Source organism: Temnothorax longispinosus, chromosome 3 (genome assembly GCF_030848805.1).
Source record: "Temnothorax longispinosus isolate EJ_2023e chromosome 3, Tlon_JGU_v1, whole genome shotgun sequence".
Classification (NCBI taxonomy): Eukaryota; Metazoa; Arthropoda; class Insecta; order Hymenoptera; family Formicidae; genus Temnothorax; species Temnothorax longispinosus.
Window position 1 is genome coordinate 4,717,717 of NC_092360.1, and position 15,674 is coordinate 4,733,390.

The window sequence follows — 15,674 nt, forward strand, 5'->3', positions numbered from 1 at the left end:
GGTCTTATCTCCGAATCGAAAGATATCCACGCAGTGTATCGGCTATCTAAAAACAAACTGTGAACTTTAGGCGCGTTTCTTATTCCTCGAGCCAGCCGAGAAACCTGCGAAGATCGAGAGTCCTCTGCAAATAGCGAGAGTTCCGTGTGAATCGGCGACTAAGCAAATGATCGTTTTAGCGACGAGCTGGCAGGTGCATCGAAAAGGAAGACAAATTGTCGTGGAAAGATAGAGAGGAAGGGAAGGAAACACTATAATTTTACGATCAACGCTTTCTCACGATTAATTTTGATATCGCGACGACGCTGTTAAATAATTGAATTACAGGCTTTGTTGCACGTCTTCCTGTTAAAAGTTAAATAGAACGCAGAGAAGAAGCAGATAATACTTCTACGGCATTAGATTCAGCTGGATGTATGAAAAGCGGTCCATACATGTCGTATACCGCAATAAAACGTTAAAAATATCAATTTTACGATGCCGGCTTCAATTCCATTCTAATCGAGAGAGTAAACAAAGACTTAAGGATCCATCGACTTACGTCGGCGCGGGCGAGTCGTAAAAGAAAACGGTGATCCTGCAAGGCGTGCTTGTCGACACGAAGCTCAAAGAGACAGAACGTCTACGAGCGTCGATATCGATGCGTCACGGTTAGATGGAAAGAAATAAATCGCTTATATATAATAGTCAATATATTTTGATTCCTAAATTATCTTATTACACAGAAAACTATAAATAATTATAATCAATATCGTAATTAAGAGGCAAAATTAGTTAATCTCTTATAAAAAATAAAAAATAGAGCAATCTTAACATAATTGTTAAATATTTATCACGATTAACTGAAAAGACTTTTCCAGATAAAGACATTTGTAAATTAACGTTTTCTTACAATATTGCATTGCTTCTAAATTTTTATATAATATTTATTTGTTTAGAAAGCGAAGATTAAAACTCAATTGAGAAGCAATCATAGTACACTCCAGAGCAACATAGACAAGTATAACTGCCACATACCGTACGATACTATTATCCCAATTCGGCCTTAATCGGCAGAGTAAACACGATTTAGCGGATCTTCATGACCGGAGATGATCGTAAAGAAGAGACCTAATCACGCGAGGGTACCCGGGATATGCACTCCAGATCCTCGCACGGTGAGTAGCCGATATGATACAACAACAATATTTGGAAAACCCTTGAAAGCCAGGGGTCTTTGACTCCTGTGGGATACACAAGTGCCGGAATACTTTCTCCCTTGACAGAGAAGTACGAGTGTACTTGTTGAACCATGCGTGACATTATCCCTGATGATAGTGGCTCGAGAGGCCCTGAAGATGATTAGAGCGAAGTGCCGCTCTAGCGCGGTTTACACCCTAGACGAATTAATCGTGGGAAGAATCTTTCTTTTTATATTAATTGAGACATTCCTCCGCAGACGAATAATTTCCGATAGCTATTTAATTCTAAAGAATATAAGCAGACACCAGTCTCTATAATAAATTTATTAATTTTGGTGAGAAACAATTTCCTTTTTAACGTCCTTTTTTATGTTCCCAAAATGAGAGAGTCACGTTTTATTTTATTACAAGCCTATATATAGAATCTTATGGGGTATTTTAAAATTAACACACTATAGGCTATATTAAAATTAACAATAGTTATAGAATATTATTGGCGATGGCGGATAGGCGGCTAATGAAAATTATTCTATCAGTGGCCATTGTGCGTCACATGATATTTACTGTGAAAATAATAATATATGTTTATCCATGGCGGTGAAGTAGTTAGCGAGTTATAAAGCAAATGACTCTTTTGCATTGCATGGGTCTATTGTGATCGATGATTGATGCCCGTGTGCGATACTTTGTGAATTCGTCTATTGATTGCTATATGTATAGTTGCATGCGCCGAATGTATAGGCAGTTGACGTTTCACTATCGAAGGGTTTAACAAACGATCAACCAATGATCGATTAATCTACTATTAAGTAGATACGCGAGGCCAAATGTGCGCGTCCAAATATTATGAAAATAAGGAATATTATGAATATAGGAAAAAATAAGATAAAGTTTATAAATGTCATGTCAAATTATATACCTTTATATATGCTTCTTTACTAAAATATAATTATTGAACACGGAAAATAACTACTATCACACATAATAGTCAAAATTAATTTTACCTTGTAACCTTACTTCTTAATTCTTCCTACATTAATTATTTATGTAAGTAAAATTAATTGTATATAATATCTAAGTAAGCGTTTTAAAATGTTAATCAATTCTTATAAGTATTTATAAGTGAGTAAATCACAATTTGGAGTAATGCATCTGGAGCGGTATAGGGAAGCAGGACACGGAGATTACTACGAGATTCAAGAAACGCAAGTGTGACTTCCGGAAAAGATAATTAAACAAATTGGCGACTAGAGAGATGTCGGAAGAGCGATTGCACCGCGAATTACGTTCGCGCTCGTGCAGACCGCGTTAGCTCTGACCGCACAGGACATCCTGGCGATACGGGGATCCTCTGGAGAACATGACGTTTGTTAATGTATCATATTGTAGAACACGAGATGGCGAGAGGCGACGCGCCGGTGTTTCCGAAAGCTCCATTGCAAACGGTGCGATTAATGGCCAATCTCGCTGACAGTATCAGATCTCCCTATCATCAGGCGCGGACTGGCGATTGGGGTTAATTAGAAAAACGACGCGGTCGGATCCTGCGGCCAGGAACAGTATCGTGAGACGTCGATAAGGTTATCAGCGTGTCACGGAATTACCAGGCCGAGGCAGGCCAAATTGGACAGAAGATCGAATCTCCGGAGTCTGGTTTCCGGACAGCCTGCGGTCAAGCTTCCTTAGCCGATATTTGCACGTAATGGAACGAACGGAAGGGCACTTTGTGTCAACAAGTCGAACTTTGTAAGAGGATCGAACTCATAATGAATATCGTTTGACCGTGTAATGATATCTGACGCTTTAAAAGGCGATTACGCCAATCTTAATATTGATTTTATAATCAAGAACGAGATAAACAATTACGAAACCAATTTATTTATATTATATCAATTTCGTGGGAATTGGCTGACATGTTCGATTAAGTAGAGGCATAATTTAATCCAGCTTAAATTTATTTTCGCAAATATGCATACTAATGAAGAAATATATTGACTCAAGATTATTCTTGCAACTGTTATTGTTATCTCCACTGTGACGCCGGATATCGAGAATTTTGATCAATCGCACGTTTTGTTCTGATAATTATATACGACATAAATCTTGTATAATTCAATTGTCACATCATTGTGAATAATCTTCAACGTTGATCGTCATCAATGAAATTTGTTTGACTTACCATTCATCTTGCAATCCACGACGGACCGGGACAGATCAAGGCCATTCATTGATGGTAGTCCGCCTCGGATCCGGATCCAGAATCCTGAATCTTCCAAATGATTCTGGACGAGACGAGGATTCGGATCACTCCCGACACATCGGTATCACAAGAGTTTTCCTTCACGAGATCACGTCAACATCACGAGAAATGACGAGCGACATCGATGGAAATCCGTCGGCGGGCCGACTGTCTTCATGATCGCGCGATCGATCGGTTGGGGGTACGCAACCGATACTCCGACCCGAGGCCACCGGAGGGGTGGATGCGATCGCGGGGGGTAGCCCGCGCGTAGCGCGAATCTTTCAGGGCGAGCGACCGATGGAAGAAACGGACAACGGAAAGAGCGCTGCTCCGTGTCAGCTGGCCCTTGGCGGACTAGAGGATCCAAAATCTGTTGAGAAGAGGATGGCACGACGAGGGTTCTCTTGGGATCCCAGGGACGATTCACGGGGTGTGGCGGGTCGCTTCCAGCGGGACCTCTGGTTGGCTCGCGGGCGGAGCCACCCCTATCGCGTCGGGGTCCCCACCAAGGCGACTACAGCATCCCTCGGGAGAGCGAGCGAGAGGGACGTGGTGCTTCGGCGGTGGAGCGTAATGCGACTGTCTGAGAGAACGTCTGAGGAGGGGGTAACAGGGGAGGGGGTAGCGTAACGTGACGCTGATAACGTAGGAGATTTCGTGGTAGCTGAATGTCAAAGCCGAATATGGGATTCTTTTCCCGAAGGTTCAAGAGTTGAACAAGAATTAATTTTAATAGACGTTTTGAAGGATGGGACGCAATTTTTCAATTTTTTTATAAGATAAACAATGTAAGTGATTAATTTATTTACAAATCATAGATCTACTTTTATACGTGCAATGTTGATGAACAAAAATTTAAATATATAACGTATAATAATAAGATATATTTATATTAAAATATTTTCTTACTTTATTAGATATTATTTATTAGCTTAGGCTGTGCATTACATCAAACTATATAAATAATAATTTCCAGATAAAATTTAAAAAGAATGAATAAAAAAAAATATAAAATTATTATCATATATCAAATTTCTAAAATACAAGGTAAGAATTACAAAAATATACCTCTGTTTTTTTTAAGATAGCTTTTTTTACATGTTATTGCATGCATAAAAATATTCTTAAACTGCAATAGTTTAGATGTTGACGAAGATATGCATTCAACCGCGAGACCCGTCCCAAAGATTAATAATGAAATGTATTATATTTCCTGCATCGACGTTTTTCATCACTAGCAAATTTAGGAATGACTGGTGCAAGATCTTCGACTTCATTAGTAGTCAACGGTAAGATGTCAACGAACTGAGACATTTTTTTTATCGCAAAAAGTCTCCATCGAAAAGCACTTCGACGAGAACGTAGGGAAGAAAGGACCCCACGCAGAGACGAGGTCAGCGGGACAGCCACCGAAGTTCTTATTGGACAAGGGCGGCCACTTTTTCACTGCGAAAAGTCGCTGTCACAAACCTCCCAGTCAATTCTCCATTTTTTCCGACCACACTCCACAATTCGCTGCGATTTGTCCATCGACTCAACTTCAAAGTCAATCGAAAGAGTGGAGTATTGGAAACGCCAATCTTGCGTATTGTTACGATTCACTTTTCGATGGAAAAAAATATATCTTTCTATGGATACGTAACGTTCGTCTTAGTTAAGAAAACGAGATATGAGATTTTCTCGAAAATCGTTATGATTGAGAAACGGTCGGAGCCAGACTCTTTCAGTTGCTCTCTCATGCATCCAATTTTTTCTAATTTTTTTATTCAAAGGCGACCTACAAAAATATTCTATATAACGAAATCTCGTTTCTTCTTTCATCTCAGAAAATTCAAAGTCTAAAGAATATGTGTATATAACATAACATCAAAAAGAAGGAAAACAAATGTAACGCGGAGATAAATTTATATTTTATTGAAATACTCTTTTATTAAAAAATTATTTATTAAACTATTTTGTTTAAGTTGTTTAAGTATTTCAGTTTTTGTCCCGGCCTCTTTTCCGTCTCATCATTTTGGTGTACGTCCCACTTGTACAGCTAGGTACATGCTATTTGCGTTTCTTTTTTTCTCATCTTCGACTTTAAGAAACAAGCAGGTAATCGAGAGTTATTAGTCTACATTTCCCTGCCGGTTTATTTCCGAGGCGAGCAGGCACGATGATTTAAATCCTGCGCGCGAATGTCATAAAATCGGGACGACCGCGGATAAAGTCGCGGCAGGAATATACAACGGAGTCGAAAGAAGCCGAAACAAATCTTCATTTCTCCGGTAGCCGGCGAAAGCGCGAGCGGAAAAAGGAGGCAGTAACGACGATATGACTGTGTTTCGCACCCGGGAAGACATGTGTCGCGTGCAGTTATATCATTCTTTATGGCCGGCAACGCCGCGCCGGTACCCTTCGTTCATTCGGCGACTTTGTCCTTCGCGCAATATTTGGAGGGGTTTGATTTACACCGGCATAAAAATGTCTCCACCTCGGATGTGATATCACCTACTGCGCGCACCTTCGTTCCAGCGCAGTAAGTAACTGTATTCTTTAATAAAAACAGAAACGCTACTATAGCTACGCGCTGACTAGTTTCTTAAATTTCTGAAATTATTATCTTACAGATCCTTTAATCGGAGAATTATAATGGTATAGATATAAATGCAAAAATCTTCAAATATTAAACCAGTAAATCCTAATATTCTTTAAAATCCTATAAAATTCTATAAAAAAAATTAAATTAAAAAAACATAAAAATGTAAGATTTATATCATCAAATTTGTGCGATTAACAAAATTGATCGAAATTATAAGAAGTACAGATAAATAATTTAATTATACATGATCACACGCTGAGATAATTAAATTAAATAATAAAATAAATATAATTAAATACTAAAAATCGGCAATTATGCATGTTTATATAACGTTTGTTTGTAATGCATTATTTCCATGTTGCATGTGTACATTATTTAGAAATTTTGCAAATATCTATTTATAATTAAAATATTTATATGTTATTATACAAAGTTAAATGTTATAACATTTTAACTTCAATAATAATTAGATATTTATTATTACTCGCATAAAACACATCTCTACCGAACGCGTAATGCCACTTAATTTTAGGATTACTGCAAAAATATCGGCCGATATAATTATGTATTCTTTCACGTTCCGCCGACATGTCATTCGTTTTTCAATCTTTCAAGGAGTCCTATTTCGTAAAAGCACAAGACTTGTAATTCTAGATGTGTTTGGGGGGGCGAATATGTTGATCTTACTCTCCTACTTCGTAATATTATATACAAACATATTAGTCACACGTTAGCTGAGGTCAAGTCCAAAATTATCTTTGACTTATCAGATCGATGTGAAATCCTTTACGTATCATTTATTTCCAATTATCATTGAACACGATAACCGTGATCCAATTGTCGGAGCGGTCGCCCGAGGATCGAGCTCGATCGATTCTCACGCATAATGACGACGCCAACGACGCCGACGGCGACTAGCTACGAGGGGGCAATAAATAACGGGAATATCAAAGGGTTATCAGATCTAAGCAGACCTCCTACGTCTGGCGCAACTTCTGACACGTGGAGTGACGATGCTGTAATGTCGGCGGCAAAGTGTACGCGTGCAGGGTGAGTTTGTGCGAGTAAAGAGGGTGTCGGGGGAGAGGGGAGGGATGAGGAGGTAGGTAGGCGCGAAGCTATTAAACTGACAGAAACACTTGCCACCCCCTCGTCGCTGCCCCCCGTTCTACTGCCACCCCCGCGCCTCTCGCCCACCGCTCACGACCTCCCCCTCGAACATGCCATCCCTTACTCGGGAAGCCCTACGTCCTTTACTCTGCAACACCGGAGTTATTAATATTTTTCGCAACCCCCGAAAAATTGTCTCTCTCTCGCGCGGCAGCCAAGCTTCCACGCCGGAGAAGCAATTTTGCGGGCGTGTCGCCGAATGCCACTGTCAAAGGATGGAGCGACAGATAGAGAGACGCTTTTCCCTAGCGCGATTCACGACACGTATGGATTGTGTTTTTTAATGAACAGCCGACATTGTGTGTGTATGTGTGTGCAAAATATACAAAAATCTGTTTTTTCTTAATTAAATTACTAGCTGTATTATATTTCTATAAATTGTTGTGCTACATAATTATCATATTTATAATTATCATACAAGATTGACGATGATTTTGCGAATATTAATTTTGTCTGATTAAACATTTTTTTAATTTCAGAGGTTCCTCATAGACTTTTATTCTTATTCCAACACATTTTAATTTTTATTTATCGCAGACGTTTATAAATAATGATTTTATATAAATAATATTTTTTATTTATTTAGAAAACAGATTGACGGAAATGAGTATTAAATTAGAGATTAAATTAAAGAAATTCCAATATTCTTTCTCATAAATACTCGCCAGATTTATTTTTGCGCGGCACTCAAAATGTACAATATCTCATTATGCGATTCCTCGTAGTTCGATTGAGAATCTACCGACGTCAAGGCAGAGAATAAACCGTTCGACGACGTTTCGACCGTTAACGATCGCGCGGAGATGAAGTTAGTTGATCGAGACAGAAAAGAAGAAAGGAAGGAGAACGACCAACTCATTGAAGAAGCACAAGGAGAGAGAGAAGTCAATCCTCGAGGCGACTAAACAATTGTCTCGCGCTCGAGTGGCCTCCTGTAAATTCGCGCGGTCGACTACTCCTTGATGTACCCCGAAGCGAGTGGCGCGTCTCCCCACAAAGACACCGAGCGAAGAGAATGAGAGTTGAGGCCGGGCCAGACGCGCGATCCGCTGAAAAGGATCGAGATTCGAGAGACGTGCATGCGTGTCCGTGAATGCCATTGCCGCGCTCGCGAACAACGAGTACGAGTACATAGCCATGGGCTCGTATATCCCGAGTGGCCGAAATAGCGAATGGCAAATCTACGAGTCGTCGAGTCAACGGTCGACCGGGGAGTCTATAATTTGTGTTCGAGCCGGAGAATCATATCGGCCGCTCTCTCTCTCTTTCTTTCTCTCACTTTCTTTCTCTCTCATCTCATCAGTGTTGTGCACGCACACGACGCCTCGCCTTTCGGAGTGCTGGCTTCTAATGTGTCATTGAGGGCCACGTTACGCGGCGTAAGTAGTCGAGAAGAAGAAAGAATGGGAAGCGGAGACGAGGAAAGCGAGACTGGCAGCACCGCCCTCCCGCCTGGAGGAACTTGAGACGCGATTGTTGTGCGCCGCGTGCACAGCGTGCACCAGGAGCATTGTCCCTCGTTAGAGGCCACCGGAAGTCACCGGAAGACGATGAACTAACGGAAGACCCTGTGCCACGGGGCTCCTCCTGCTCGCGCGCGGAACGCCCCCCGTCTCGATAGATTCAGCAGCTTGTCGTCTCGTTGAACCCCCTAGAGAGACTCATTCGACTTAACGATTTTCAGAGCCGAATGAAGGTCGTTTCGAAATAGAGCGCGATGATTTTTATAGAAAAGCTTTTCTTCCGCAGATTGATCAACGTTTAGGTTTTTTTTATTAACAAAAAATAATAGTTGAAAAAATTAAAGAAAATAATGTATACATATAGAATATTATAAACGTATATAATAATAATTTTATATTTCAGTACGGATACTAAATTGAATCAATAGGTCGATGCGCCAGTATTTACAAATCTTTAAGCTACTGGACCAATTATTTAATGATGATGCAATTAATTGAAGAGAAAGCCTTGCGTTATGGAAAATTGGGTTACGCGGCCAAGATCGGCAGAAGGAAAGATCCAGATGCAGGCGATAGAATTGCGGCACGCGAGCAACCGGAAGTCAGTGAAGTAGGGAAAATCCGGTATACGTCGAGCCCTCTTTCACCCGTGCAACGCCCTCGTTTCATCGCTTCTGTTAGCTTTGCAGTATGTCTTATATGTATGTCTTATGCGTCTTAAAGTTACAGCCTCCACGCTTCTCCAGCTCAACTCTCAAATATCAATCTTTAATCTACAGCTACTTCAATCTAACGGCAAATATACCCGTTTGATCCGTTTGAATAAAATATTTCTGATAAAATATTTATATAATATCTATATTTTTCACATTTTCACAAATGCTATATAAATAACAAAAGTTATTTATTATACATCAGATACCGTCCATCCAATTTATTTTATTGCGCTTTAAATGCTGCTGCAACAAAACAATCATATACGTTTGATTCTTAATGTTACAATGAAAACACCTGCACAGTTAATGCTGCAAATTACACTGGACGCTTAGTATATATCTTTCCGTGGCGAACGAAAATTCGCTTATGAATTAATCCTGAGTGGCACGCGATTCGTCAGTTCACAACTGCGCCGCGATTAATTCAGGTGGGTTTGTGCATCGAGTTTACCACGCGCAAGCGGGGTGGCGGTGCACGTTAGCGTATGTCCAGGTAAGCGTCCACCGAAATGGGCGAGCGCACGAGCAGGAGAAAGAGAGACAGAGAGAGGGGGGGAGAGAATACGAGAGAGAAGGGTAGAGGAGAGAACAAGAGAAGGAAAAATCGACCGGTAATCAACAGCGATATACTCGCGTAATATCGGGTGTAACAAAGTGCGAGCTTATTGGAAAGCGCGGAGCTCGCGCGCCGCGGCTGGAAGGCAGGACAGCGTGCAAATATTGATGCATTAACAATGCAGGCTAATTATGTTTTGGTTCGAGCGTGGCCTCTACCCGCGCGCGCCCCGGCGATGTTGATGGTGGTGAAGCGTATGGTGGTAGTGGTGCTGACGATGGTAATGCTGCTGGCATACAACGTGGTGACGACGATACCGAAGCAGCGTTGGTGTGCGAAGTTTGCTGTGCCCACCGGCCAGGCCATTGCGCCATTGTGATCCAGGCTTCAGCACACAGCCCCCGGGTAGTTCACAGCCGCAACTCGCCGTTAAATTAATTTTATCTCGTGTCCGTCATTAAATTTGAATCTCTCTCGGCGGCCCCGGTTTGTCCACCTGGTCGCCCGCTCATTTATCTGTTCTTATGTCCGAGCTTAAAAAGATGACGGATTCGCCGTCGTAACTTCGGACGAAAAAGTTGGCAACGTTTTTAATCAAGCCCCCGGTAAGGCAACTCACAGTAATTAAGGTCGCGCTGCTGATGAGGATTTTTTTCGCCGTGCAGTAATAAGGCTTTATTCCCTTTCAATTACCAGAATATACACATTACTTCATAATTTTTTCGCAAAAGTATCGGTACTAGGTGAAAAGTATATATATAGCCCTAACTGTTTTACGATTGAAAGATGAATAACTTATCACCTATCAAGTCGTATACGTTGCCCCTCTCTTATAAATATTATATATAAATACTATATATATGTATAAATACATATAATAAGTGAAATAAGATTCACATTTGGATAATATCTACGAAGGCCAGAAAGTCGATAAGGATGATTAAATTCTAATTAGGCTAGCATCCTATCCTTCGGGCTGTTTAAACGAGGCGCACGCTCTCGACGAATTCTCGACGATCGACGTTTTCTCGCGCGCAGAGAAGCAGGGGGAAACCCCTGCGGATATCGGTCCTTAGCGGGGGCAAACTATGCAAGGGTAAAACTCGTCCGAGGAAGGAAAGGGAACAGATGTTTTTGAGCGCGAGCAAACGTCATAATCTATGTTCCGTAACATCGTAATTAAAGAAAAATGAAAGTTTGCGCGTTTCCCTTCTTTCTTCTACTCGATTTTCACCGATTTTAGCGAAACTATAAATATTAATTCACTTGATACAATAAATTTGACGTTTTTAAGTATGATAATAACATATGATGTATAGCAAAAACTAGAATAAAAATATGCGTTAGAAATGAAATTAAAATATACGAGTTGAATAGTGCAAAATTTACTAGAAGAGATATTATTTTCTAATCATTTAAATGTTTCATATATAGATGTGTGAAAGATTAGTCATTTGATATATCTCATAGATCTCTAATTATGTATACTTTCTGTTTACAAAGATATTTTTTTGTTTGAGAATTGTGAAAAAATTAATCGCAAATTATAGCAAACTAGTGAGGAGCTTGGAAGCTTCAATTAACACTTAAAGCGGCAGTTCATCCGTCTTAGATCGTCTTGGTGCCGTTGAAAAGTCGCTTCTTTATTTCCATTCTTGGGAGGGAATACATCACCGCCGTAGTCGTGAACGCTGGAGCGGGAGAAACGCGCGGGCGAGTAATCGAATCTCGTGGCCCCGGATATCGGCAGGAGTTAATCCTCGCGCGTATATGCGCGAAGGTCCTTGGCCGAATAAATCGTCGCGAAAAGAATCGAATCTATACGGCGGAATCTCACGCCCGGCTCGTAAACAAGGGGCCGACAATAGCGCGGCGCTTGACCGTCCCTTCGGCATTTCTTTCCAGGCATTTACCACGCATCCCCGGCGTTTGTGATGCCCGCGCTTCTCACATGCGGGCGAATCGGGCCGCCGCGCCGCGAGATAAAGCGAATTCGAAAGTTTAAATCTTTGATTCGGTGTGCGACTTCTCCCGGACGCAGGGAGGAGGGGGGGAGCGAGCGAGGGAAGTTACGGCGGAAGGGCGGCCTGGCCACTTCTCGGCCGGGTAGATACGATCTGACCGTTTACACCCCCATTTCACCCCCACGGTGCCGACGAAATGGAAATACGAGAAATAGCGCGCGAGGGCTGCCGTTTCGCGGATGATCGTCGCGCTCGCCCCATGCGCCCCAGAGAGTGCAGGACAATTGTGCGTCCGTCTCCGAATCGCGTGGTCAAGATCGTTATCACTTGTCCTTTAACGCCACGATCATTATTTATCTACAGACTGAAACCTAATAGCCTAATTCAATTACAAAGTTTTTGTTGAAATAAATATTTAGGTATATTTAATGTTTGTTCTTTGAACAGCAAAATCGATAATTCATGAAATAATGAGGTTCAAGAGGAATAAAATTTCATTTGTCAACTCTCTTGGTAATCGCGTTCCCGTTGAAAAATATATACCCAACGAACAAATCCGTGATTAATAGAAAGCCACTAAACGGGATTCTTTTTATCTTGCAATTTTTTCACATGTCTATTCTGTGTGTATCGACTAACGGATGGATGAAGATTCGATCGAATCCTCGCGTTAAACCAGCGAGATCATCGCTCGCTAACAAACGGATTCGCAATGGCAGAGATAAGAGGCCAGATATCTCCGGCAATCGTCGTTCCATCACATGCGAATAGACTGCCTCCGGCTCCGTTCACAATGCTTGGAAGAATAGCTCCGTGATTCTATTCAGAGAGGAGAGCGAGAAAGAGGCTACGTCCGACACTGGCGAACGACACGGGCTTCGGTCGGCGGGACGGGGAAAAGGGGGATGAAAGCGGAAGGGGGATGAAGGTACGGCAGCCATCTGGGAATCGAATATCTCCGATCTAACGGCACCTCACCGTTCGAAATATCCGCAATTGTGGAAGAGTAATCGATGGACAGTGTATTCCGCGAGGATTTTAGGGGAAGCATCTCGTCACCCTTTGGGACCTTCGAGGGCGCGGTTGAAAAGGCGCCGAAGGTAGTAAGATGTTTCTCATCTCGGGGACATCGCACTCGTCTCGTAACCTACGGTTGCATCCTATGATTTTCGGTGAGAGACCGGAGGAGCGGGTAAGAAGGGAGGAAATTGAAAGGCGTGAAGTTGGAGGGCCGAGGGTTAAAGGAACCCTGCGGTGACATCGATGGAACTGTAATTGAAATTTCATAAAGATCTCTTGTCCCGCCGAATTCTAACAAAATTTAATCGCCTTGAAAACAAATATACGATATCGGATCATTTATCGAACAGAAGGTGGAAATTATGTGAAATGGAATAGAAAGTTTTCTCTTGTATTTATGTCAGACCCTTGTTCAAAGCAGATTCTCAAATAGTTTGTCAGTTGCCCGATTAATTAATAAAGTATTTTAGAAATTTTTAATTTTAGATATAATTTTATATATTTAATTTTATTAATACGCGCATTCTGTGAAAAACACATACTCCGAAGTATTGTCGCATTAAGTTTGATTGAGAAATATGTAAGTGCAAAGCAAGAATACTCGGTTTTTTCAAAAATCGTTATATGTAAGATTTATGCTACATCACGTAACAAGTTGAAGACTAATCGAGTAGTAGTCGGTGAAATCTCATCTGAAGAAAAGAGTAGTATCATACTGTATCTGAGAAAAAAAAACACTTATCCCGATGTCAAAAAGGCGATGCACCCTTTTCTGCGGCAACGCGCAAAAAATAGAGGAAGAGTCATAAAACCTCGACGGTTTCCAAAGCAGAACGTTCCTCTTATTTTCTCTGCTCAAGGGTTCACGCGTCATTTTGGAGACATTGTTTGCGGTTAACACGTCACACTTCTTGAAAGTCTCAATTGAAGGCGGGGAGAATCAATCCGAGGCGTGAGAAATCGCAGCACGATGCTTTCAAAAAATCTCGCAGCCAATAAGCGAGAATCTATATTTCACTCGAAATTGTCAGCGTAGAGGGTGCGCAACGGACTCTTCCTTTCCCCTTTGTTCTAATTCGATTTTGATAGTTGCGACACTCGACGTTCCTCGCAAGAAGGAAGAACAATGAAAATCATAAATAACTGATGGGAATCGAAATGGCAAGGATAAAAAATTAGAGAATCGCGCGATGAAGGCGGGGGAAGATCCAATTTCGTTGTCGTTTTAAAACGAATGGTCATCAAATTCGAATCACGCTCTGCAGAATCTAGAAGGAAGTAAAGCGCGAGAAATTTGTTACGACCCTTTCTCGAAAGTATATTTCTAAATTGGAAAGAGATGTGTGTTTACACACACACATACTTACACACGTCGGAATAAAAGAGGGAATATTTTGAAATTGGGAATAAATTACGATGGATATATTCCCAATAATGTTACGAGTGTTACTTCAATCGCAGAGCTTTTCGTTGTTTTTCGAAAATTTCATTACCGTGTCACATGACCGACATCGATCTGGAAAAATATGAAATATCAAAGGATCTCGAAATATCCGTTAAAACCTGCGGTACGATTCGACTGGTGTCCTATCGAAATATCCGAAGTTCGATCGCGAATTTGAATTCAGCCAGGCGGCTGCTGACCGTTGAAACGGGAGCGCGTGCATCAGACATCAAACGCCTAGCTTGGTCCTTTGATCAAGCTCTGTCATTCTGACGACTCCTGTCGCGTTACGAGCGGGACTCACGATCGACGCTAAATGGCAGCGGCGCTAAAAAACTGATTATCGTGCCATCGACAATGGCACGACATCATATGCCAATTCGCGCGCTCGGCCCGACACGGCATTCAGCCTCGTTCTTCGAAAAACATTTTCATCCTTTGCAAAATCAATCCCGCTGTAACAGACGTACCTGCTGCGACGCGGGCAACGAACATGTTGAACGCGAGGAACGTACTTATTTTCGTTGTTTTCGTTGCCCGGGCGCACCTCGCAACTGACACGTTTTACTCCGCCTTTTCGTTTTGTAATGCTCGAAATGAATTTACAGCCACGACAAGAGCGGTCGCTAAATATTTGAGGGGAAAATGCACGAAAATTCGTCTCATAGTTGTTTTCTCCGTGATGCAGACATCGAGCTGTGTGACGAACGTTTTGAAGGCTGCTCGCAAAGCTTAACAAAGATAACAAAACATGAGGAATATTAATTTATCTTTTCTTTAATTAATTGAAAAATTATTTTTTTTTTTAAAATAAAATAGATAAGCGTCACACGCACGAAGAATGTACGTTGATAATCAATTTACTGTGATAAGTGAAAGCACCCGAGTCCGTGCATTGTGATGTCAAGTTATGTCATCGCCACATAGTCGGGCGTGGAGACTTCCGATTAAGGGACCGAAGATGGCAATGACGTCTCGACGTGAAGGATTAATCGTTCCCAGCCATAACCGTTATGTAATATATCTATATATACGGAATACCGTGAACGTATACCTGGATATAACGATGCCAATGTCCGATACCCGCCGCTCGGCGAAATGGCTTACATAGCGAAGCACTCAGGGAGGGCCCCCGGGTTTTGCTCGCTACCAACATAAGACAACACGATATAAAGAAGCCTGGATGGCAGCTTCTTACCGCTGTATCGCGGTTACAGCAATCTAAGGATATGTACATGACCGGTCGGGCTCGTAATGGATGTTTTTCCGCAACAGATTCCCTTGCCACATCGTGATCAAAATTAAAACATCAGCAAAAATTTTGCAGTAAATTT

The 15,674-nt window shown here is 41.6% G+C and overlaps 1 protein-coding gene across 3 annotated transcripts in view; it reads right to left on the minus strand.

The window, feature by feature from the left end:
• The window catches only part of LOC139809606 (transcription factor hamlet), an 80,184-nt gene that overhangs the window by 34,228 nt on the left and 30,282 nt on the right, over positions 1-15,674 (minus strand). For 2 of the 3 annotated variants that reach the window (XM_071772612.1, XM_071772610.1), the window contains exon 1: positions 3,361-3,949. The exons of the other annotated variant lie outside the window; for it this stretch is intronic. In XM_071772612.1, the coding sequence (XP_071628713.1) occupies positions 3,361-3,409 (49 nt within the window). In that variant the 5' untranslated portion in view covers positions 3,410-3,949. Of the gene's footprint in view, positions 1-3,360; positions 3,950-15,674 lie in introns of those variants that run through there. 3 annotated transcript variants of the gene reach the window in all.